Source organism: Sparus aurata, chromosome 7, assembly GCF_900880675.1.
Source record: "Sparus aurata chromosome 7, fSpaAur1.1, whole genome shotgun sequence".
NCBI lineage: Eukaryota > Metazoa > Chordata > Actinopteri > Spariformes > Sparidae > Sparus > Sparus aurata.
The window spans coordinates 23657062-23680928 of NC_044193.1; the positions used below are offsets into that span (position 1 = coordinate 23657062).

General features: G+C 44.8%; 1 protein-coding gene across 5 annotated transcripts in view; it reads right to left on the reverse strand.

Moving 5' to 3' along the window:
• The window catches only part of celsr3 (cadherin, EGF LAG seven-pass G-type receptor 3), a 106081-nt gene that overhangs the window by 54861 nt on the left and 27353 nt on the right, over positions 1-23867 (reverse strand). For 4 of the 5 annotated variants that reach the window (XM_030423386.1, XM_030423385.1, XM_030423387.1 and 1 more), the window contains exons 2-8: positions 23160-23503; positions 21009-21297; positions 6216-6438; positions 1580-1695; positions 1028-1116; positions 711-725; positions 195-352 (exon numbers count right to left, since the gene is read on the reverse strand). In XM_030423386.1, the coding sequence (XP_030279246.1) occupies positions 195-352; positions 711-725; positions 1028-1116; positions 1580-1695; positions 6216-6438; positions 21009-21297; positions 23160-23503 (1234 nt within the window). The remainder of the gene's footprint in view (positions 1-194; positions 353-710; positions 726-1027; positions 1117-1579; positions 1696-6215; positions 6439-21008; positions 21298-23159; positions 23504-23867) is intronic. The other variant, XM_030423384.1, reaches the window with a different exon arrangement.

Sequence of the window (23867 nt, forward strand, 5' to 3'; positions counted from 1 at the left end):
TAGTCAATGCAAAGCTGCTTGTTAGAGCCAGGATCAATGTTCATGCCGCAGGTCATATTTGACGTCTGACATTTCCAAAGCAATGTGGTGTTTTTATGATATTTTTATGATGTGTTGGAGTCCTTCATAGAAAATACTGGTGTCGATATAGAAAAAAACAAAAAAACACAAAGCTGAAAGAAGGATAAACTCACTTCTTGCTGCTGGTTTGCTTGCCCTGCGCGGCGCAGCTGTAATTTCCGAGCTGTGTACCAAAGCGGAGCGACAGGGCCGTGTCGCAATCGTCGACGCTCACAACGGCAATCTTCTCATCTGACGGACCCTGGGCCTCGCCGCTCATACTGCGCCTCGGCTGAACAATCACACACAAACACACACACAGGATTGAAAACAGAGTCCAAACAATCAAAAATGACACAAGACATGCCAGAAAAATAACGGTTCCAACACACCAGACTATATTCAGAGTCTACACTGCTACTCGCACATCATGTTAGAAAGGAAAGGGGGAAATTTGAGTTAGTAAGACAAGAAACCACAGGAACTGGATATGGGTTGGAAAATAATGGAGTAAGAGCAGATAACACATTCACTCCTGACTTACTGTCTGCTGGTGAACGAAGGACAAACTGACGAACAGAAGGAGTAAAAGAACGAAACGGAGACAGACAAGGAAGTGTATGTGCACCCAGACACACACTCATACTCACATAGCGTGTAGCTGGCTGAGGAGAATGAGAGAACATGAAGAAAATTAAAGGAGATGCGCCACGAATATGCATGAATGAAATGGTGACGGGCAAACGCCCACATAACAGTGTGAACACACAAACCCCCCTCGGCTCGATTCACAGTGCCTCGCCGGCAGAGAAAACTATTCTGCCGACGCATCAGAAGTACGGAACAAATAATGTGAAGCTTCAAAGGAGAAGTCATCAAACAGACATCAGAGACTCAGAATGAAAGATCCAAAGTAAGTCAGATATCCTAACGGTTAGAACTCACAAACAGAGGTGTGTGAACCCACCTTGTTGTAGTAGTGGATGTGAACAGTATGCCAGTCGCCATCGCTCACGCCGCCCGGCAGGTACGGACTCACCTGAGTAGACGATTCACCTGCAGCGAGACGGATCGAGTTTGTGTCAAATCACAGGCAGGTAATAAAAATTTGTTTTTTGTTTACTTTTTATTTGTTTTTACCAAGCCTTTTTTATTTTATTATGATTATTCTAATGTCATTCTTTATCTGACATCCTTCAGTTTCTAGTCTCACAGCATAAACCTCCCATCGCAGTGAGGGATTGCGAGATTTTCTCACAGCACCGATTTCGACCGCGATTTACTGCTCGTCTGACCCCTAATGTCGTCTAATCCCTCCCCACTACGTGTCTAATTATAATCTGCATCCTGGTCTAATCCCATTTCTAATCCTACACCCTAAATAAAGGATAGAGATGCTTTGAGAACTGAACCATATCCTTTTTTTCCTCGTGGCAACACATGGTCCTCATAAATACAGGAATGCTATAACGCACCATCCCAAATCACACATAAATATATATATATATAGATAAAGTACCTGTGGAATATTTGAGCACCACTTGTCCTTCTTGGATCTCCAAGGCGATGAAGTCGTGTTTCTCATTGAAGCGTCCATTGTAAAAGAGAAGTCCACTGCTCTCCAGGGTGGCAAAACTAAAAAATACACACAAACACACACACACACACACAAACCCATGTGGGTAATTAGTTTTTGATGAATATACAGTATGCATTAATGGTATTATTATTGTATTTCTACTGCATATTCTTCTATTTTGTATACTGAAAATATAAGGTGGAAATAAATGAAGCAACACATTCATACATTTCCAGATGAGAATCTTGACTCCGGCTCGGTTGATGCAACATTTGACCCCGATACAGCGAGTCTTACAATAACTCATCTCACATGGCGTAACAGGCTTCCTAATACAGGCTTTGAAGAACGAATCATATTCAAACTGCAGCACAGTTAATAAACCATATTGCTGCAGCCTTCCACACCCTCCAGCTGCTCGTACAATAGTCTTACTTTTCACGGCGAGGCCAGGGGGACGTGCCGAGGCCAAAGCTGCCGTGTTAACACAGCCTGATCAAAAGCGCTGTTAGTTTATTTGATACTACTGCACAGATGACAAATCTTCTCTTCTGGCATCAAGAGGCAGGAAAGAGCCCCACTGCAAAAAAACATCCAGTTTAAAAAATGGTTTTGAAACTAAATGTGTTCTTGTTGCTTCATTAACTGTTGGCTTGAAATTCAAGTCTTTCAAAGAAAAATATTTCAACTCGGTCTTACTGATCGGTCAGAAGGCTCACGCCACGCCCCTCAGTGGCTCATACAGATGACCCAGGTACCCGTTTGTGTAAGAAGCTCCCGAATTTAGTGATATCACCATGTCCATCGTGGCAACTCTATACCCCTGTTATCTGAGAATGTTGCTGTCGTCTGAAATATACACAGGGTTATTCAATACCACACGTGTCTTGTTTGCATGGCTCTGTTGTAGCTCCAACAGCACCGTGGCGTCCTATCTCGTATTATGCAGATGTAATCTCTTCCAGGGCACCAGAAATAGCTGAAAAATAATGTAACCCGAGCTTTTGCCAGAGGCTGTGAGTCTTGTGAAGCGAAGATGCAAGCGAGGCTGAGGGCGTCAATAAAGTCAAAGAAGCATATGTTTGGTGCGTCTGTTCTTGTTAATTTGCTTATTGTTTGGGAAATTCATTAGTTGGGACCAAAGAACTGCATTTGAGAAAACTAAAAACACATGCAGTCTATTTAAAGGAGAACTTTGGTCGATTTAAACATGCAGCTTCATTGCTCAAGCTACCCTTGACTTGCCAGTACCAAAGACGCGAACACATTTGGTCCAACCATTACAGAGCTCCGTGAATGGAGACTTAGCATAGACAGCTAACAGCATGGGGTCTGAACTTTACACTGTGTTTTAAGCATCTTAACATGCTCCACTTCTCACACCAAAAGTTATGCAATATCAGCAGACACCTTACAACACAGCACTGTAGCGTGTATGACTCAAACTGAATAAAAAAGTAGTTAAAACAGTGTGTTTGTGCAAGGAGCCACATACCTGTTTGTTGACATCCGTGTGTTCCGGGAGCTAGACCAAACTAGTATATCCGTTGAGTGTGCACTTAACAGGCTTAACAGGCTATTGTAAGGCTCATGGCTCATGACAGGCTGTAACATGGACATGCACATTATGAACATAAACACGAAAATGCTGGATTACGTTTCCGTCTCCGCCAGTGAGGGAGTAAGTGCACGCTCGACGGATTGACTAGTTTGGTCTAGCTACCAGAAGACACGGATGTCAACAAACAGGTAAGTAGCTCCTTGCACAAACACACTATTTTAACTACTTTTTTATTCAGTTTGAGTCATACACCCTACAGTGCTGTGTGCTAAGGTGTCTGCTGATGTTGCATAACTTTTGGTGTGAGATGTGGAGCATGTTAAGACGCTTAAAACCCAGTGTAAAGTTCTGACCCCATGCTGTTAGCTGTAAACGCTAAATCTCCATTCACGGAGCTCTGTAATGGTTTGACCAAATGTGTTCGCGTCTTCAGTACTGGCAAGTCAAGGGTAGCTTGAGCAATGAAGCTGCATGTTTAAATCGACCGAAGTTCTCCTTTAATACAAGGTAACCGTTTGTCTGGAAAGTAATAAAGCTCGGCAGCCAATGACAACTTCAGACGTAGCTGCGGCCCCCCTGACTGACTGCAGCTGTGCATGCATTATTACTTTGCAGCAAGCTCATATCTATACTGTCACAGCCCAAAACCACAGAGCCATATTATCCATCACACTTTCTCAGGCGGAGTTTCAACGACAAAACTTCTGAAGCAGCTTTTGGGTGACAGATAAAAAGGGAACATTTTTTGCAGTGGAGAATTCAAATGCTCTGGGAGAAAGTGAGCGACATGAATAATGATTAAGTCCTGTTTGGCCCTGATGTGAAAATCAGGCCAAGGAGTGCAGCTGGCAGCAAACAGGATGCTAAATAAAACACTGGCGTCAGGGGAAGGGGGCTTACAGTCAGCCAGGGTACTGTGTATCTACAGTTGGACATATCAGATGACAAGAAAGTAACTTTAGCAAGCAACAGCAGGCATCAGATCAAGGTTTCGCTGTCTCGTAAGGCAAAGTCTTCTCACATGGTGCCCTCGAGAAAATTTGAGTGCAGCGGGGGGCTGAAGCTCCCAGATGTCAATGTGTTTGGTTGAATGTGAAGCAGAGCAGGTCTGAAGAAGACCACACTGCACTGATCCCATACTGATACCAGTCCAGTCCATGGCTGGATCAGGTGACCGTCGCTTTGAGGCCAATCTATTCAACTCTATTCTATTTACATCTACGTGCCGATATGCACCAAATGTTTACAGAGAATTTTCATTCCTGTTTATTTTGGACATTCCTCGCCCTGATTTTCCAGCAGTCTGAATCTTAAAAGGGGCTCTGCGGAACGTCTGTGTTGTGCTGGAGGCCAGTCATTACTTAATGTTAGTGTACTCCATTTTTTCATCTAACGCTACCTTCTGTTGCGCTCTGTAAGCGGAGCAGAGAGAGCCGCTGAGAAGGGGAACTCGATAACTACACGAAGTCACATCATTGGGACTGTCACGGAAAATCCAACCCGCGTCATTTACAAGGAAATCCACAGTCCAGTAGCATGAAACAACTTAAACACATGGTCCACCAGCTGGTAAAGGCAACTGAGAGTGATGGGGAGGGTCTTACATTTCCTGTCAGGGTCTAATCCACTCATACACTGCCTATAAAAAAGTGATTAGTATGTTTAAATAGCTAGAAACTGTTACACAGAGCCCCTTTCACAGTTAGCACCATTGCTCCAAACATATGCCCACATAGGAGACAAATCAATGAAACAAATCACGTGGAGCCCTTACACACCGACAACACACACAAACTCATTTGTCAAGAATACCATGACCGCAGCGTCTCATAGCAACCGCTCCGTGGTGGCCACTCAGCCTAGCAACAACCCCATGGGCAATGTCACCCTAGCAACTATCATTAGGCGACATCACCCATGGCAACCATCCCATAACCCCTCTGCCTGACCACTCTTAAGGTCCACTTCAGATCCCTCGTAGATGACCACTCTGTGTGTCAAGAGATGAAGGAGCGGCAGGGAAACGATGGCGGTGGGTTAGCGAGACAAAGGACCTGAAGCAAGGAGACGATCACCGACCTCTGCAGTGAGATACTGCGACAGCATCATCATCTAAAAGTCAACAACACGGGCTTCAAGGCTGTGGCTGCTAAGTAGTGCTCCAAGCAAAGTTTAAAAGACTGCGTGCAAGAAAACGAATGCAAATCTGATCTCATTCACAAGTCTCTACAGGTAGCATGTATGACGACCTCCTCTTTCCAGAAAGATTTTTTAACTCAGGTATAAAACTTCAGCTTCAAAAGACACTTTAAAGCTTTAAAGCCTTGGTAAAAGGTCTGAGAACAAGCCATATTTTGAGCATCAAAACAACTTTTCAATGGTGCTTTATAAAAGGAAAAACTGCATTATATCATTTGAACTTTGATGCAACTCAGACTAGCATATTTTTGTCTAAGTTGGGGATGTAGAGACTACTTTTGCTTGAAAAATAAAGAGTTCTGATCCTTTATCACAGTCAGAGCATAGGGTCACAATAGATTCAGAATTTGGCTTTTGAGCCTCTGCAGAAACAGGCGAGACTGAATAAGTTAGATATTCAACTTATAAGTTGGTAAGATAAGAAGGGAAAGTGGAAGGAGAGCAAGCAAAGGAGATGTTACTGGAACCTGTAAATTGATGGATGAAAGAGAAGAGAGAGGAGAATCCGCACCTCTCACTGGAGAGGGAAGTGGAGGCAGCACGGAGAGAAGCCATGAATAATAGGATCGATCTCAGAGAGGGAGATGAAATAAATAGATTAAAGCGAAGAGGAGAGAGACTCCTTAAGAGGAAGAGAACTGAGAATCAAAGAGCGGTGGTTATGGATCAGTGTCTGAGTGCAGCTGGATGACGAGAGGCGGAGGCGAAAAGAAAGGAAGGAAGAACGGAACAAAGGGAGAAAACAGCAAAAAATCTAAAACAGAAAGTGACATTTGTAAGGTCACATACAGAAATTTCGTCCTCCAAACTACTCACGTTAACGAGATGGACAAGTGGAACCTCTGTCTGAGGCCCCGGAACATGACAAAGGACTTCGGTGGGAAGGAGCGGGCCGTGACGGTGCAGTATGGACGCTCGTAGCCTCCCACAGGACACTCGCATCGGAAACCTCCGCCTGAAAGCTCCCGACACGTTCCTCCATTGCGACACACGCCTGGCACACACCTGCCCTGCCGCCGGTCAAACTCACATCGGTCACCTGGGGAGGTTAAAACAAAAAAGAATTGATTATTGACAACCTCTTCTGAATCTCAGGAGGATTAGCAACAACACTGAAAAAAACATTTAATCAGCGCCGTCCTCACTGAGCTCAATGGCAAGTCCGTCAAAACAAACACACGCTGCGCAGCCGAACGTTGTCCAACTCAGCGGAGCGTTACTTTAAATTCCAGTCAAGATCCTGCGGTTTATACACGCTGAATGCAAATGACGGTTGAGAAAAAAATATTGTCATGATATTAATATTTTACTCATTGTCTATGAGCATGACATACTAAATGTTAAATGATGTACTAGAAGAAATGGATGTTGAATATGCATCGGTGCGGAATAAACTGTTTATACTACCCCGGAGCAAGTTCTCTGAGCGACACTCCGTCGGTGTTAAGATGGCCTTCTCGCAATTAGCAGATCTCATGTGTTAACAGCGGGAGAATGATCAGGGTCTACATACAAACATCATAGAAGTTGACCACATCTTTTCACCTATATCAGACACACAAGTTGTACCATCATAACTGCAATCAGCTGATTGGTTTCTAATCACCGCTGCGGTTGCTTTAGGGGCCTCGTTAACAAAAGGTTGTGTCACTTGAGAGCTTTCTGGCTTCCAAGACGTACACTTCACGCGAGTGTCTTGAAATTGCCCCCCCCCTCCATCTATAAAGCGGTGGTTCTTTTTCGATGTCAACAGCTTGACAGAGTGCTGCTTGTTTCCTTCCCTGTCAGACAGCAAACCGCTTTCGCCACTTTAGATGCAAATTAGTACTTGATTAGATGGTGGAAGCAGCGGGGTGCTGATACCTGAGGAGCAGGCGTAAGAGCAGCTGTTACAAAGGACAAAACCCTCATCACCCCTCAGATGAACGGTCAGCTCAGTGTACAGTATTTAGAAGAGTGTGTATGCAGAGGAAAAAAGGACGGGGGGGGGGGTTGTATTTTCCAACCGCCTGCGATTTGTGTTGCTTTAGAAGTGTGGAAAAAAAAAAAACAACAGAAACAAATCAGCAGACGAGAATAAACACAGATTTGGCTGCCAGTCAAACAAGCGCCGGTCTGAAGAGTCTCTGGAGGCACAGACACCCACGCAAAACACACACATACAAATACACATCTACACAATCACCCACATAAAAAAAAAGGTATGTAGGAGTAGACGCTAGCCCTTTCTTTTTGGGTTTCACCTTTCCCTGAGCAGAATTGGACACACACATTGTCTGACACTTAGCAGCTGCGCGCAAAAAAAACACCCACACCCAGTGGCCTCCATGTAAACAGAGCAGACGGGGTTTGAAACTAGCCTTAAGACAGATGTCTCCTTAAGGACCCACTTTAGAACCTGCTGACGGCTACGCATTCACACACACACACACACACACACAATGATAATGAAAAAAAACTAACCAAAATTCATACACATAAATAATGGATGCAACACACATTTTTTTTTTTCTTTCTCAAACATTCAATCTCTAAAAAACAGTCTCTTTCATATTCCCTCCTCTCTCTATCTCTCTTTCCACACACACACACACACACACACACACACACACACACACACACACACACACAGATCATTTCCCCTGCCCTAAAGGCTGTCGGGTTTTATCATGTAGCTGTTTCTGTTGGCACATTGTTCGCTCTGCTTTTACATGCCAAAGTACCCACTGGCAGAGCCAGCCACACACACACACGCAAGCACGCACGCACGCACACACAAAGATGATGTCCTCCGGTTGTAAGTCGATAGAAGCCTTCACCTATCCTCATGATCTTTTGGACACAAATATCATCTGACACACACAAGACACGGACACACTCTCACACACAGTCCAAACACAGCCGCGACACACACACCCGAGGGCAAGTCACGAGCACACACAAATGCACAAGTCATACCCACACAGACGGGCTGAGGGGGAAAGGCTGTAATAGCGCACACACACACACACACACACACACACACCATGTTTGATACACACTGATGCTGACTGTCTGTGACACATACAACACAAACAGTATGATGTATTCAGCTGTGAACGTTTAGAGCTTTTACAACAGTCATTGGTGTAAACTTCAACTCCACCATGTGTCCTTACCTTCATCCCTCCATCCTCCGTGCTCAACTTTAAAGCGAGCAAACGAAGCTTTTGTCACACTCTCTGCACTCATGCATGTGTCCCTCTTCACTTTGCTTAATGCCTCGTTTTTTTTGTGCTCGATCAATTTTATTTGTCAAGCTTTCATACTGAACTCTACGCCCTTGCTTACCTCACCTCCAGCCAACGATCTCCCCGTTCCATTACAGTAATCTGCTCCTCTCTCCTTTCATCTCAAAGCTAATTTCAGCGTTACTCCTTTTCTCCACATCACTACTCGTGCCACCAGGCAGCTGGGATCTGTCAGTTATTGGCTAACAAATGCACTCTCTCACACCACCAGATCACCCTGAGGAAACACACACATACACACACACACACACACACACACACAGAGCTCAGCTAACAAAAAGCCCGAGGACATTGAAATTATCACATCTGTCTGTCCTGGCTTAGCTTTCTCTCATCCGCTGTCCCCTCTTACATTGCACATATACTTCTATGTAAGTGCACACAACAGGGAAGCAACTAAATTGGCAACCACACACACACACATACACACACACACACACACACACATTCGCTCTCTCTCTCACACACACACACTCCCTAACACAGCACAATTTCCCTGTCTTTGTCTGTTGCACCCATTCATCCGTACAGACCCTCTCATTAATATTAAAATAAATAAATAGACATTAATACTCATGAATTATGCGTGTGGCGAGACCTAAACACACACACACACACACACACACACACACACCTCCCTACAAAAACAAATGCTGGTCCATTATGCACACCCAGTTGCGCACAGGTTGAGAGCCTGGCAGGAAATAAATTGAGGATGGAGGACACAAAAAAAAAACACACACACACGGCATTCAAAATAGGAACTGCAGACAAAAAATCCTCAGCACACACACAAACACACTCACACTAATTAGAGGAGGTAGTGCAGACGTGATGTCAGACGGACTCAACGGCAGGACTTTTTTCCAGGATTTTGCCCAGACGGTCCGAAGGCGTCAACCTCACTGAGGCACTTGCTCTGATCATCAGTGTTAGGCAAAACACACACATGCACACATTTAACGCTGGACAAACAAGCTGCTTTCAGTGTGCAATTCCTCATTCTGCTCAGCGTTCAGACTCACATGTTCAGGAGATGACTACACAAACGGCGAGTGTCTGACACACACAAACACGCCCAAGCACTTCATTGACGCGCACGCAGATGAAACGCAACACACCCACCAGACACACAGGAGTGCGCTCAAGGCACCGACACAGCCGAACAAAGGAGGTCACACGCCCACACACAAACACACATGAGCTCATCGTTCGTGCATCCAACTGGTGGAAAGTAACAAGTATTCCTTATCTATTTAATTGTAATTAATCCTTTTCATTTCTCGCCACTTTATCAAATTTTTTTTTTCAGCGAGCTGTGTAATTGTTTATTCTACAAAGTGTCGGATTGTCCACAAAGTCAAAACTTCAACTCACGACCATATGTGACACAGAAAAGCGGCAAATCGTCACACTGGACAAGCTGGGCAAAGTGATCATTTCGGTGAAGTAAATGTTTCTTAAAACCACAGATTAATTTTCCTCTCAACCCATCAGCTCATCATTTCAGCAGTGTACCCGACAGCGGTCGCTTAAATTAGCTCCGCTTCAAACAGCTGCAGCACTAAAAAAGCCGCTTACGTGATTCTTAAGTTCATTTTGCTGCAAATGCTTAAACGTTTTCGGTCAAGTTTCAAAATTGCCGGAGTAGAGAATCTAAATTTCACCTCCAAAAGATCCGCAGACATGCACGTCCACCTACACACACACACACACACACACAATCCAAACCACACACCAGGCTATTAACAGCGCACAAACTTGAAAATACATTTCATCTTTGAAAACTTCTGACTCCTCTCCACTTGCATCTTTGCCTTTATTGTTTAAAAACTGAGAACTATTTGCATTCACTTCCTCTCCTGCCTCCCCTTCTCCTCCTCCTCCTCCTCCTCCAGCTCCATGTTGCTTCCTTCTTTCTCTATCTTCCCTCCACCTCACATCTCTATATATAAAACACTCCCTCCACCGTTCCTCTCTCGTTCCTCGCTTCATCTCTTTCTGCATCTTGCCATTTTCTCTTTTCTTCTCTTCCTCTCTTCTTCCTCTGTGCCTGGCTTAATGCATTCACACCACCCCTTCATTCACGCAGATGTTTTATTCATCAAAGCCGGTATTATTCAACCAACCCCCCGGCATCTTAGTTTGCTCCGCCCTACCTCCCACCCCATCGCGGCCCCCCCTCCTCCCACCTCAACACATGGTACATCCCTGGAGGCCAATACACTCCCAGTTGCTTCCCTCCTGTCTTGCCTCTGTGGGTCCCCCTTTTTCTGGAGCTCTTTTTTTCCTTGCACACCTCCTCAACCAAAAGGGCGCCTTCAAGGGTACTACAGAGTCGGAGCTCTGGAGAGATACAGTCATATATATAGTCCCATATTGCTCTTTACCCAGAGTCAGTAGACTGCAGTCTCCTGAAGCTGAAAATCAGAGCTTCGAGACATCTGTAGTGATGATGTCATCGGGTGAAAGTGGCCCACGGATCACGCTCAGGGTCGCGTTATCCAAGATGTGTCATTTAATCGAGTTTGATTGCAAGTTTTTCCGTCTGCGATTCACACGCTGTCCTCGTGTCTCAGTAAAAATAATCACGGTTGCCGTCATGCAGTCTTATTAGTTGTCCATCTACCGTTTACCGAGCAGCTCTGAGATTTGTATCTGGGTGTCATCTTACGAAGACTTCTAATGCACAAACTGAAACTGAAGTGAGCTGTATTCCAGAAATAAATCCAATTCTACAGCTTTAAGTGCACTAACGAGGGCAAATCCGGAACCACCTGATTCAGTGAACGCATATCTCTTTGTAAGTTACTTATTAACTTTGATCGAACTTTCTATACATCCTCCCAGTCTCTCCTCCTCTTCCTTCATTGACTTAACTTCTTCTCCCTGCAGCGTCTTTCTTTTATTTCTGCATCATGTTGGTATCCCTTTTGCTCTTTCTTACATTTTTCGAGGTGGCTCTTCGTAATGTTCTTATTGTTTGAGATCTCTCTAAAATGTTCCTCCTCTTCCTCCTCCTCCTCCTCCTTCCCCCCTTCCTCCCACTGTTCTCTCCGTTAGTTTCCTTCCTATACACCCGTTTCTGTTTCATTTTCACTGTATTTCCCTTCCATACAAGTTTCTATCAGCCGCAAAGCCTCTCTTTCCCTTTTTCAATCTCCTGCCTCTTTCTCCAATCTGCTCTGTGCTTCTCATTTCTTCACGCGCCTTATCCCCCATTTCTTACTTTCATCTGCCTCGGCCTCCTTCTTTCAAACGATCGGATCCCACGTATCAATAACCATCACCTCCCACGTGTATTCGCGATTCTCTTTAGCTTCCTCTTTCCATTTAATTATTTTTGTCCTCCGACCCCTTCATTCCTTTGCCGTATCATGTTCTATTCCTTCTCTTCTACTACGCAATCTTTTTTTGTTACTTCCGCCGTTGAATACTTTTCACCCTTTTCTTCCTCAGCTTGTCTAGCTCCTCCTGACTAACGTTCAGCCAGAACAGATATTCGCTTTGCGCATAAATCTCAACCAATAACATGGGAAAAAAAATTAATTTCTTTGAATATCAAAGACATGTCAAGTAAGTCGTCCATAAGTATCAATCACTGCTATAAGGGTGAGCAAAAGTATACTGTACTTCCTTTATGCATCTTAGTCCATGCTGACCCTGGCATAGACATTTGAGACAAAGGTCTGCAATGCAACAATGAGATTGAGCTGCGCAAAAACACAACACTTTCAGCAGACTAACGGAAAGTCGAGGCTGCCCTCAAGGACTACGTTGCTTCCCCATTGCAGCATGCATAGCGGCTGTTGTAAGTGTACTGGGACAACCCCGTATATATGAACTTTTAGTTACATATCAGTCATTCACACACCAAAATATGTAAACATGGGGCCCAGCTTTAAAAATACTGGAATACCCCTTTAATTCATCTTTTTTTTCTCATGACACAAATATCTCCAATAAACACCACAGAGGGGCCTGAGGTACTCGCAGATGTTCTTCTTTGCTTCCTCTCCAACTCATTTCCCCCCAAAACTCATTTAGTCTCCTCTGTCCTTCCTCCCTCACTGTTTAATGCATTCATCCCCACCAAACTCAGCGAATCGTGTCCCCCTGCAGTGTGTGTGTGTGTGTGTGTGTGTGTGTGTGTGTGTGTGTGTGTTTTCATACAACTTGCCTATTTCCAAATCATGTCTGTTATGAATGCCTCCATTTCCTCTATCTTCACGCGCTCGTTCCAAACCTCAATCCCAGAGACTGAGCGAGTTTCATCGCTCTGACTGTTTGGACCACTTATTGCTCTTTTCTTTCACACTCCGCAAGGTAATTCATTCTCCTTAAGTGTCCTGTTTCTCTCTCCAGCACACACACACACACACACACACACAACCAACACTTTGCCGTTTTTTAATTTCCCCAAAGTAATTTAGTCCACCTCTCTTTTACCTACCCACACACACCTAGACACACACCTTTTCCCTGTTACCCTGTCCTCAGCTAATTTGGTCTCGTTCTTGCACACACAACACACACACTTGCAAACTCATCCGTTCTATTAATGACCTCTAAAATTGATGTCGCCGAGGCTTCTGAATCCATCCTATACCATTATCTCCCTCCCTCCTTCACTCCCCGGCTCCCACCCAAACAGTCTGGTTTTATCTTGCCCCGTGAAAAAAACTCTCGTCCTCTGTCCTCAAACTGCTTCCACTCCCGTCACTCTCTCATCCCTCACTTTCAGTCCGCCGTCTCAAATGCCGCGTTCCCCCGGACTTCATATCTCGCGTGTGATGTCTTCACACAACACATCCTGCCTTTTTTCGCGGTTTGAAAAGTGATCCTTATTCAACCTTTGAAAGGACCTCACTCATCTATTTTTTTTCCCTGAAATGCCGTCACTGTCTTATCGCCCAAAAGCTTGTCTCTGACATTCTCTCTCTTCTAGTTTCAAACCAAGCCTTATCAATCCAAAACTAATTGGAGTTTTGATTTGTCTTTCCTTTACCCCCCCCCCTGCGAAAAACGTTCTAACTTTAAACGGCTCCGTTCTCGACACAGCAAAGTACTGTAGTCATTTTATTTGCTACCGTGTTGTGATTAATTCTACAGTAATTAGGTGCATAATTCTTCATTAAAGCCATGTGTAGGATACACGCTTTCTGTGAAGGCTGATTAATTCCTTCATTTAGTCCTTGATTCTGACTTGGGTTAAGCATTTTACAGCTCAGAGATTTTATTTATTGCAGTTGTCTAAAAAACACACAATAAAGACAAAGAATGTAAATATGTCCGCCTCAGAAAGTCATCGCGGGTGGCAAATTACAGATTCCTGCTGCATCTGTCTTGTATAAAACCATTAGTCTTACAGAGAATTTAAAGTTTCACAACATCAATTTTCTCGGCTTCATTTGGTAGTTTTATGAGTACACAATTAGCTCAGATTAGCTTAATAATCAGCTCTGATTTCATGGCTCACATCTGCCACTGGGCATACGTCTAACAAGCTGAACATTTTTTCTGCTTTATCGCAGACTGCTGGGGAGTTTGCAGACTGGATGGATTTCAGTTGTGTCGTTAAATTGAAATCGGTGTACTCTGGAACTTTCTGTGCCTCCTCTCCCGACGAACGTGTAGTGTTGAGCCTCAGCTCTCTGGTGGTGTGTGTGTGTGTGTGAGGAGTTTAACAGGTGCAGTATGTGCTGTGAGCGTCGCTACCGCTGTCCATGGTGCTGATTCTGAAGCCGAGCTCCCCCGGCAACACCACCAGAAGGATTAGTTTGCCATGACGGGTCAGCCTCATTACTAGGAAAAGTTTTAGAGGGAAGAACCGCTAACCATCGCTCAGTTCTCTTTGTGGTGTATTGATTGACCTGTGATGGTTACGAATGATTGAGAAGGTTTTCTGTATCCACAGCTGTGGAACTTCACAGTGACATGTCGTACTTGCTTGTTTTCTGGGCGGTATTTTTGACACACACACATTTTAAGGGTTTTATTTTGTTTTATATGAATTGCTCATTTGTGTTTTCATTACGAATGGCTTGTTTTTATTGGTCCATGGTCTGTTACATAGTTAATTTAATCGGCAGCTAGGCAGGCTCGTAAACAGAAGTGTTAAGAATGAATGTCTGCTAGCTTGTGTGTCTTTCATATATTTGTCTGCTGTGACCTGTCGGAATTGCGTCTCTTTTGTTATTACCATCGTCAAAGAGGTTGTGTTTACATCGTCAAAAACTACTGAGAGGACTTTGATGATCCAGATAAAGGGACGGATCCAGGAGGTTTTTTTTCTCCTCACTTTCATTAACGTTGTGAGATTGTGAGGGCATTTTTCAACATTTCGTATCAATCGATCTTCTTGAAACAAATCAAGTGTATTGAAGTGGCTGGTGTCTAGGAAAGGGTCCACCAATCCTAGATCTTGTGATCTTAAATTATGCTATAAGTAGAGGGGGGCGGCTGGGCCTTGGCAGAGTTATGCACTCTACTGATTGATACTGATTGCCATTTTTAGTTTGTCACTGCACCTGGGGGAGAAAACTAGCCTCCCACTGAGGGATTAACATAGTTATCTAATGTACTTGCAGCTGTTGAACTCACTAAAAACCTTTAAAACCCGATAGCTTAGTTTTGAACATGCCAACGCCGACCGCCCTCCATTCCGCTCAGTTCTGCCTCGCTTAGTCATTCAGTTAGTTGAGTGCCTAATTTCTCAGTCCAATTAGTTTCCCGTCCATATGTGGTGACTCCATATATATTTCTCCCCTCCTCCCCCAGGTCCTGGCTAGTTTTCCTCGCCCTGAGTCATGCCCCCCCATACCTCCTCTATACTCTACAATTTATCTTTCCAAACATAATTTACTCTCCCCTTGCTCTGTATTCATTACCCACCTTCGTTCCATCCCCCAAAACTAAAACTCACTCCTCAGTTCTCTCTGTCTGCCTGCTTCTTCATTCTCCCTGTGTTTCCTTGACCAAACTCATTTAGTCTCGGAGCCTAAAAGTTCAGTCTCATGTCAACCTACTAAATTTCTCCTCCTCTCTCTCCTTCTCAGTTCCTCACTGTTGTTCCAGTAGTTTTTTTTTTATTTCTCTCCATCTTTAAACTCATCCACACCTTCTTCAAAAAGCCTAAAAAACCAGCATCACCCGTCTTGCTCGAGCTGGATTCCTCTGTGAGTGTGATCTGCCCATCTGCTGGATCACATTTTTCTCGCCTATCACATCACATCCCAAAAATAATCTCACCTCTGCCTAGCGCATTTCTACTGTTTCTTCCTCCCGTTAACTTCCTGTTTCTCAGCCTCTCTTGGAGTAAAATACAGCTCACCGCCACATTTTCATCTTCTCGCAAACCAATTTAGTCTGCATCCATGCTTCTCCCTCTCTCTCTCCCTCTCTCTCTCTCTCTCTCTCCGTCTCGGTCTCCCATCTCCTCTTTGCATCTCTCGGCTCTCCGAGGCATATCCCCCCATTATATCTCACTGGAATCTGCATAATGTGCGTTTCTCTCCATCACTTCTGAGTTCCTTCGGTTTACTGAAAACGATCAGATATCATCACTTTCTGTGTATTGTTATCTCTGTCTTTAAGGTTGACTGTCCACCGGGAACTTGTCTTTGTACCACTCAGGTCTTTTTCTTGTTTTCGGGGTTAATGACTGTTGCACATTCCCACGAGCGCTGCAAGCTTTGCATGTTTCAGAGGAAAGTAAGCGCTAGAGGTTAGAAGTATTTAAATTCTTACGAGTAGAAAAGAGTGCAGATCGCAGAGCTTGGGCTGAGTTTAGCCTCGCAGCAGTGGGGGACGGATGGTGCTGTAACTTCCCTGTACATTTGATCAAGTCTTTAGTGAGGCACCCTGGAAAAGGATAGGTTTATATCTTAGGGAAGCAGAGGAATTATTCCACACTTAATATAACTTTTTCCTTTAATTACTTCTCATAAACTATAGGCTGAAATCTACTTCACCCGCAGACTCCAATTAAATTGTAGTTTAGGAGCTGTGGTTAATAATTTCAAGTCTCCATCACATTTCACTGTGTGTAGTAAGCAGTTGGATACAGTACGTGCGAGACAGAGATTACTACATTTCTGCATTGGGCTCATATGAAAGGTTTCAAAACATCAGTTGATGATCAGACCAGAGTTAGTTGTTAATTTTATTAGTGACACATGTGCTTTTCCTAATATCACAGGTCAAAATGCCCGTTATGAAAAAGGCTTGTGAGCAGTGTAAAGCTGCACGGATCAACAGTCTGCCTCAGTTATAATTCATTCGTTAGAGGAAATCCTCAACACCCTCACACATCTGGAAACAAAAAAGCTTTTTACGCTGAAGCAACATCTCTACTTGCTTTCATCAACATGGTTTCATTTCAACCCCCGCTTCTGAATGGTGTATGACCCCATCTGATGCACTGTTTCACATGATACTACATCTCAGGGTTTTTTGCACCACAGAGGTATCGTTAACCTTTCTACACAGCAGGGTTCCATTTCTCTTCTCGGCTTTAACCCTCACGTCAGACCTGACTTATCCCGGGGTAAAACATGTGGTTTAGAGAGGGGGTTAGCCTGAGGTTACGTTCGCTGCGAGATCCTCGATTGTCTTTGCTGTAGTCTCAGTGATCCAGGTCTAATGGGAGGAGGCATTCACCAGTACACTCAGTACAAAACTATAAGGGGCTAAGTCACTATCATCTTTTAAATCTCTTCTTAACATAAACTGTAATTAGAGAGTGTGTCCTGATTGTACAGATTTTTCTGTTTTACACATTGACTAGTTTTAACTTATGGTACTTCTAACCAGTTCTAACCAGTTTTATGATTTTATTTACGTCTGAGTTTTTTCCATTAGCTTCAAATATTAGTAAGAATTGCTCTTTAGTCAAAGATTGTCATCATTACATCACACAACTACTGTTACAGAAGAGAGTTTTTTTATTTGACCCCTTTGGCACTGAACAAAAAACCCACTAACATCCACTAACATTTGGGTTTTTGTTGATAAAGGGTAGTTTCAGTGTTCATTCCCATGTCAAATGACACTGCAGTAGGCAGCACGGGTGTTTATCATCTACAGATCTGATCAGTTGTGATGTAAAAATAACACAAACACAAGGCGAGCACCTAATGATTATCTTTTTATCAATCCATCTATCAATGTTTCTACTGTTCACCATTTCCTGGCACATTCTTTACCTTTAAAAAAAAAAACAGAAAGGCGAGCTCGTCCGCTGTCAATGGGAAAGCAGTGAATCGCGTTTGAGCGGGTTCACCAGTGTTTATAAAAACATACACACTAGTTTTGGTGTAACAATATATCATAATCTTCTGTTGTGATGAGGCATTCCCCCTCAGCCAACTAATCTACACTTGATGCTCATCCCAATCGCTTTTTGTTTGATTCGAGATGAGTGAACTCTTTCTACATGAAACATTTGGCCGTTCACAAATCACGCCCGACTCTGTCTGCGCAAAAAGCTTCTGTTCCAGGCTGAGAAGCAGTTCTCAGTCAGGGGAAAATAAAAGTTTCCTGTCTCGGTCTAAACCCCAGGCTTAGCTCCCGCCTGTGAGAGCGATCCATAGAGTTCCAGGGAAAGGCAATTCAAAGCCGCGGCGAGCGCACGAGGGGGAAGGATGAAGGCAGGTTGGGATGGAAAAAATGAAAGGAGAAAGCGAACGAGGGAGAGAGGGGAAAAAGACGGGAGACGTCTGGAGATTTCCGCGCGTTGCAGAATCAATTCGTCCCCGTTTATCCGCTCTCCTCCTCCTCTTCCTCCCACTAGCCCCAGGCGTCGACAAGACACCGCAAACACCCGACGCCTACGCAGGAAAAGTACCAACACCGACTACCCAGTACGCATCCGATTCCCCTTACTCTACCCCTCACCTCTCACCCTCCGCCCCCCCCCATCAGTCTCTGCTCTCAGAAGTCTCTTGTCCCATTTCCCCCTGCAGCAGCCCTCCTTCCAAAGCTATTCTCGCTGAATCCATTTGTCTCCCTCGTCTCTCATATTGCCGTCGTACCCGTCTCTCCTCCGTCATCTCTCGCGCTCCGGTGTTTAGTGCTCTGGCCCTCTCCTGACCCATCGTCTACTCTTTCTTTGTAATTGTCTCCATCACTCTAAAAGTTTTTCTCTCCTCCTTTTTGTCTCTCATTATCCATGATCTACCTTCCTTATCTCTTATCATTCCCGCTGTCTCTTTCTTTCGTGCCCCCCCCCCCCCACACACACACACACTTAGCAAATTTGCAGGTGAGATGCACAGGCTGTAGGTATCAACTCGGAGATATGTCTGAATGCTGCGATTAATGTCTGCCGAATCGGAGCAACGCGGCAGAGATGGAAATAAATGCAAGGAGAGACACATCACCTGTCATCCAAGCTTTCCTGTAGCGTTAGCACCTTTTTTTGTTGTTTTTGACCTTGAAGAAGACCTCACAATGGTCAAGCAGCAGTAATCTGAGTCATTTCAAGTCACAGTCTGATTGGTCTGTTTGCAGACGTGGGTCACAGCAGCAGTCAGTCATCAAATCTCCACATCAGCCGTAAGCAGATGTGTCTCACAATGTGATCTAGGACCACAAACCTGGACTGATTTCATCACGTTATCCCCTTATTATAAAGCTGGCTGGTGACACACCAAAACCCAACAGTATAGATGTGACCTTTCTATTATCTATCTATATCTCTCTCCTCATGATTTTCATTCCTCTTCCCCTTCGATCTCCTTCTTTCCCTTACCCCATCACCCTAAATTTCTCTCAGCTTCTGAAACTTCCCTGACTCCCTCCATCTCTCTCTCACTTACTTCCCATTGTTCTCCACTCTCCTGCTCGCACTCCGTCTCGTCCTACCTCAAATTTCTCCTTTGCTCATTTCCTCCCTCTCTTTATCTCGTTTTCTGTCTGCCTCGGTGGGAGTTTGGAAAACACTCCGTCTCTCTCATGAAAGGGAAGAGCTGCTTCACTCCCCCAGCTCGCTTTTGATTCGAAATAAAAGGCAGTGTGAAATATCCCCCAGACGCGCGCGCTGACATTTATAGCATCTATCCTCTCCTACATCCACTCAGTGGCTTCGGAGACTGAAGCGATGCGGCGGTATGAGGGGGCAGACAAACGGGGGGGGCGGAGGGGGACCCGGACGGAGAGCCGACAAATTAGTCCAGAGTATTGGGAAAGGTAAAGAAGAATGAAAAGTGTGAGAGAGAGGGAACAAATTAAGTCTGGTGTCATTAAGAAGGAGTCTGGGCGGATGGCAGCAGCGTGTGTTTTTGTTTGTGTGCGTGTGTGTGTGTGTGCTTGCGTGTGCGCGTGTTTGGATATAAAAGACTAGATAACAGGCAGAGAGCTCAGGAGGAGGGAGCTCTCCCAGGAGGCAGTGTGTGTGTTTTCATGTTGTTCAGCTCGACATGACAAAAGAGCGAAAAACAGAGTAGATCAAAAAGGCAGTCAGTGCGGGACACGAACAGAGAGGCACAGTCAAGTCAGATGCAGTTTACCAGGTTGGAGTTGAAGGCTACGGGGGAAACAACACAGGAGCACACACTGCACCCCGCCCCTACCTCTTCATATCTGTGGCCACTCAACTCAAACAGGCGACATAAAGTAACCCCCAATAATAAGACATACCCTCAAAACAACTCATCACTGGGTTTATCATTGGAAAAAGTACGAATCCTTCAAAACCAAACCCTAAAACTCACAACGTCCACTTAAAGGTTTCACCTTTCCAAAGCGCAAAATAAGTTTGAACCTGCACATAAATGTACAAACTTGACACGGTTTTCCCTCGATTGTGACGGAACCCTTACGCCGGATCTGCTTATTTCACACGAGATGGTAGCGAACCGAAGCGAGCATGACATTGAAGCCTATGAAGAGGGTGTTTTTGTTTCTGACTTTGGAGCTGCTCAAAGAGAAAGCGATAAAGTGATGTAAAGCGATGAACAAAGACATTTTCACGGGAGCAGCTGACTGTGCAGTGAGTTCTTCATGCTATGGGGGCGATTCAAGGGCAGAGCTAAAAGGGAAAATAAGAGTGGAAGCCTCACATATAGTTTGACACCGCCAAATGTAAGGCAAGGTAAATACAGTTTAATATCTAACCTGAACAAGAGCTGCACTTACTAAAAAGCTGCAATGATTAATTTAGTAGGTGTTAACTATCAAATGAATCCTCTAACTAACTAGTTTCTACAGTTTACAATCAGCATATAAAGCATACTCATGTCCTATGAGTGCATAAAGACACATTCGATTTAAAGCCGCAGCAGCAACAAACACACACTCAGCCCTTCTCCCTGCTCACCTGTGTAGTCCTCACGGCAGATACAGGTGTAGCCTCCCTCCCTGCGGGCGCACACCCCTCCGTTCAGGCAGGGGTTGGAGTAGCACAGGTTGATCTCCGTCTCGCAGTAATCGCCCGTGAAGCCCACCGGGCAGCGGCAGCGCAGGCCCGCGATAGGGTGGATGGGCCGGAACAAGATGGAGGGCGAGGAGATGAAAGGGGCCGAGCTGTTAAAGCGCAGCACCGAGATGCACTTCATGTAGTTCTGGCAGGGCTCGCGCAGACACACGTTGTCGTCGAACGGGAGGACCTGGAGCGACGCGGAGAGGAGAGAGGAAGAGAAGCAGTCATTGTGGAGGCCGCTGTGTCAACGTGTACATGGTAAATTGCCAGGTTTTTGTTTTCCGTTGTGTTCTAGATGGCGTCTCAATTCACATCCACTTCCGCTACGCTAATTTTCTCTGCACTGCGGACCCGCCATACTGAAAGTGAGGGTGTGTTCCATCACTCTCTCACTGGCTGGAACATGCAACAGTCTTTTTTTTGTCTTTGTTTGTTTTTTTTTGTCTTGCGTATCCTGACTTTTGTTTGTTCCAGAAAGCCACGCAAGCAGGAGTCGAAAAAAAAGCAGTCAGGCCATTTCCTTGAGTAAAAGTAGAAAATACTGATACACCAATGTAAATAGACTACGTAGCAAGTAAATTCCTTAAGTCAAAATACTGCTTCAATTTAAGTAATTATGAGCAAAGTTTATCCAGAGTATCATATTATACGTATTCTTTCTGCAGAATAATAGCTCATGTGAGGGGGAAACAGACCGGCGGTGGAATACCGACTGCCCAGTAATTTCCTTGTGTTTGGATTTCATTTACTGGATGGAACAGTTTGTAAATATCGTCCTCTGCCATGGTCCAGGTGAAAAAAGAGCCTTTGGGTGGATGAAAATATTGACACGCTGGTAAGCTGCCTCTAAATATCACCGCGGCTCCAGGGAGCGTTCAGGGTCCTATCAGCCCTGGGTTGTGACTCTCAGGCTACACATGTAAGTGCTGCTCTGTCCACCCTGAACGGTGTCAGCATGTAGACTAACATTTGGCTCCTACATTTCAGAACGGATTTCCTGCTGATCTATCAAATATAACAGTTGACATATTCAATATTTAATCTTATTTTTTTTAAAAATCATAAATAAATGAAAAGAGAGAATGTCAAGAGGTCCCCTTTTCAAACGATGAGGCCTGTCTTGTTTTATTGGAATTCAAAGTTTTTGCGTACAGTATAGAACCATTCTTGCCGACAGTCTTATCGGTTTGAGCGTTTCCTTAGGTCTAAAACTTCCCTTATCTCTGTTATCATGAATCATTGGATGCCCTATTAAGTGGTGTTCAATTACAGTTCTATCAAACTGAGACTTATTGCTAGGGGTCATCTTTATTTATTCATTTATCTATTTAGTTAGTTAGTTTATTTCTCTGCTTTGTAAAACCACCAGCTTCCCTGCGGACTGTTCTTACTGTCCCTGCTGAGGTCACTGGATCAGATGTATCTGCAGGATTGTGTCGTCTCAGACGGTCGGAGGATATAGATTCGGTTTGCATGTTTTTATGAGTGTTTGTGTGACAGCCCCCGCTGAAAGAAGGTCACACACATTCGGCCTTAAACTATGTATCTCTTGACACCGCTGTGCCCTTCATACATCTTTTGTCCTTCCTGCGGCGGCTTCCCCTCGTTCGTCTCTATCGAAGCATCTCTTGTGCTACGTTAGTTGTGTAAGGCGTGTGTGTTACTGATGTGCTTGCTGTGTCCAGGTGTGTGCGATTTCATGCATGAGAGCGCCCATATCGGTGTGTTGCTGCGATGATCCCATATGGCTGCGCTGGCATGGCATCTGTGTTGTATCATCAGTTCATGTGCAATATGCTCTGGAGAGCATCTCTTAAGATGCATGTGTGTTTGCACAATGTGCCTTATTACTTTTGCACGGCATGTCCTGTTACATGGACCCCTGATTGCCAGCTGCTGCACATGTGTTCATGAGTGCAGACATGTGGCAGAATGATCACTTGATGTAAAGATTCCGTAATATTTCTGTTCCTGTGTCGGTCTCGGATTTCAAAGAGCACTACAATATGTGTTTGGTATGTGTATTCATAGTTGTAAATGTGACCTAACCTCCATCTGTGTCAGTGAGGTCAGCCGCAGCCTGTTCAGGTACAGCTGCTCCTCCAGGGCCTCGGAGGGGAAGAAGAGGCCGCCCGGCAACGCGGCAGAGAAGCTGACATTCAGGATCCCTCCCGGCGCCGCGTCCAGATCCGGCTGGATGTTGAAGATGAAAACGTCCTCGACAGGCACCGAGAGCACCGCCGACACGCCCTCCAGGAAGTTACCCAGCAGCGGTGACAGGAAGTGCTCCTGGGACATGTTCTGTAAGCGGACGGTGACGCTGCTGCCCAGCATGTCCTCGGTGATGATGAGGACGCGGAGGACGCAGGGGGCTGAAATGCTGTGGACGCCATCTGGAAAAGTTAAAGAAGATAGTGGAGGAGAAAAAAAAAAAAAAGGTCAGATCGATAGATGTCGGGAGAGTACATCGAGTGATACGAGGGTGTGAGCAAGTGAAAAGGGAGAGATAGATGACGAGGAGGAACAAGGAGGGTCAGGGACAGCAGGGATGGACAGCAGAGAGCAGAGAGAAGGAGGTAAAGAGACACTGATAAATGAATGGGAGCCAGAGAGGAAGGATTGTAGAGAGGAGGAGGAGAAGAGGTGAGGAGGTCACAACTGTATTATGAGACATGCAGCTTGAACCACCGTACATGCAGGACTCTGTCTCTCTTCTGTACATGATGTCAGACAATGTGGACATACATTCACACAAAC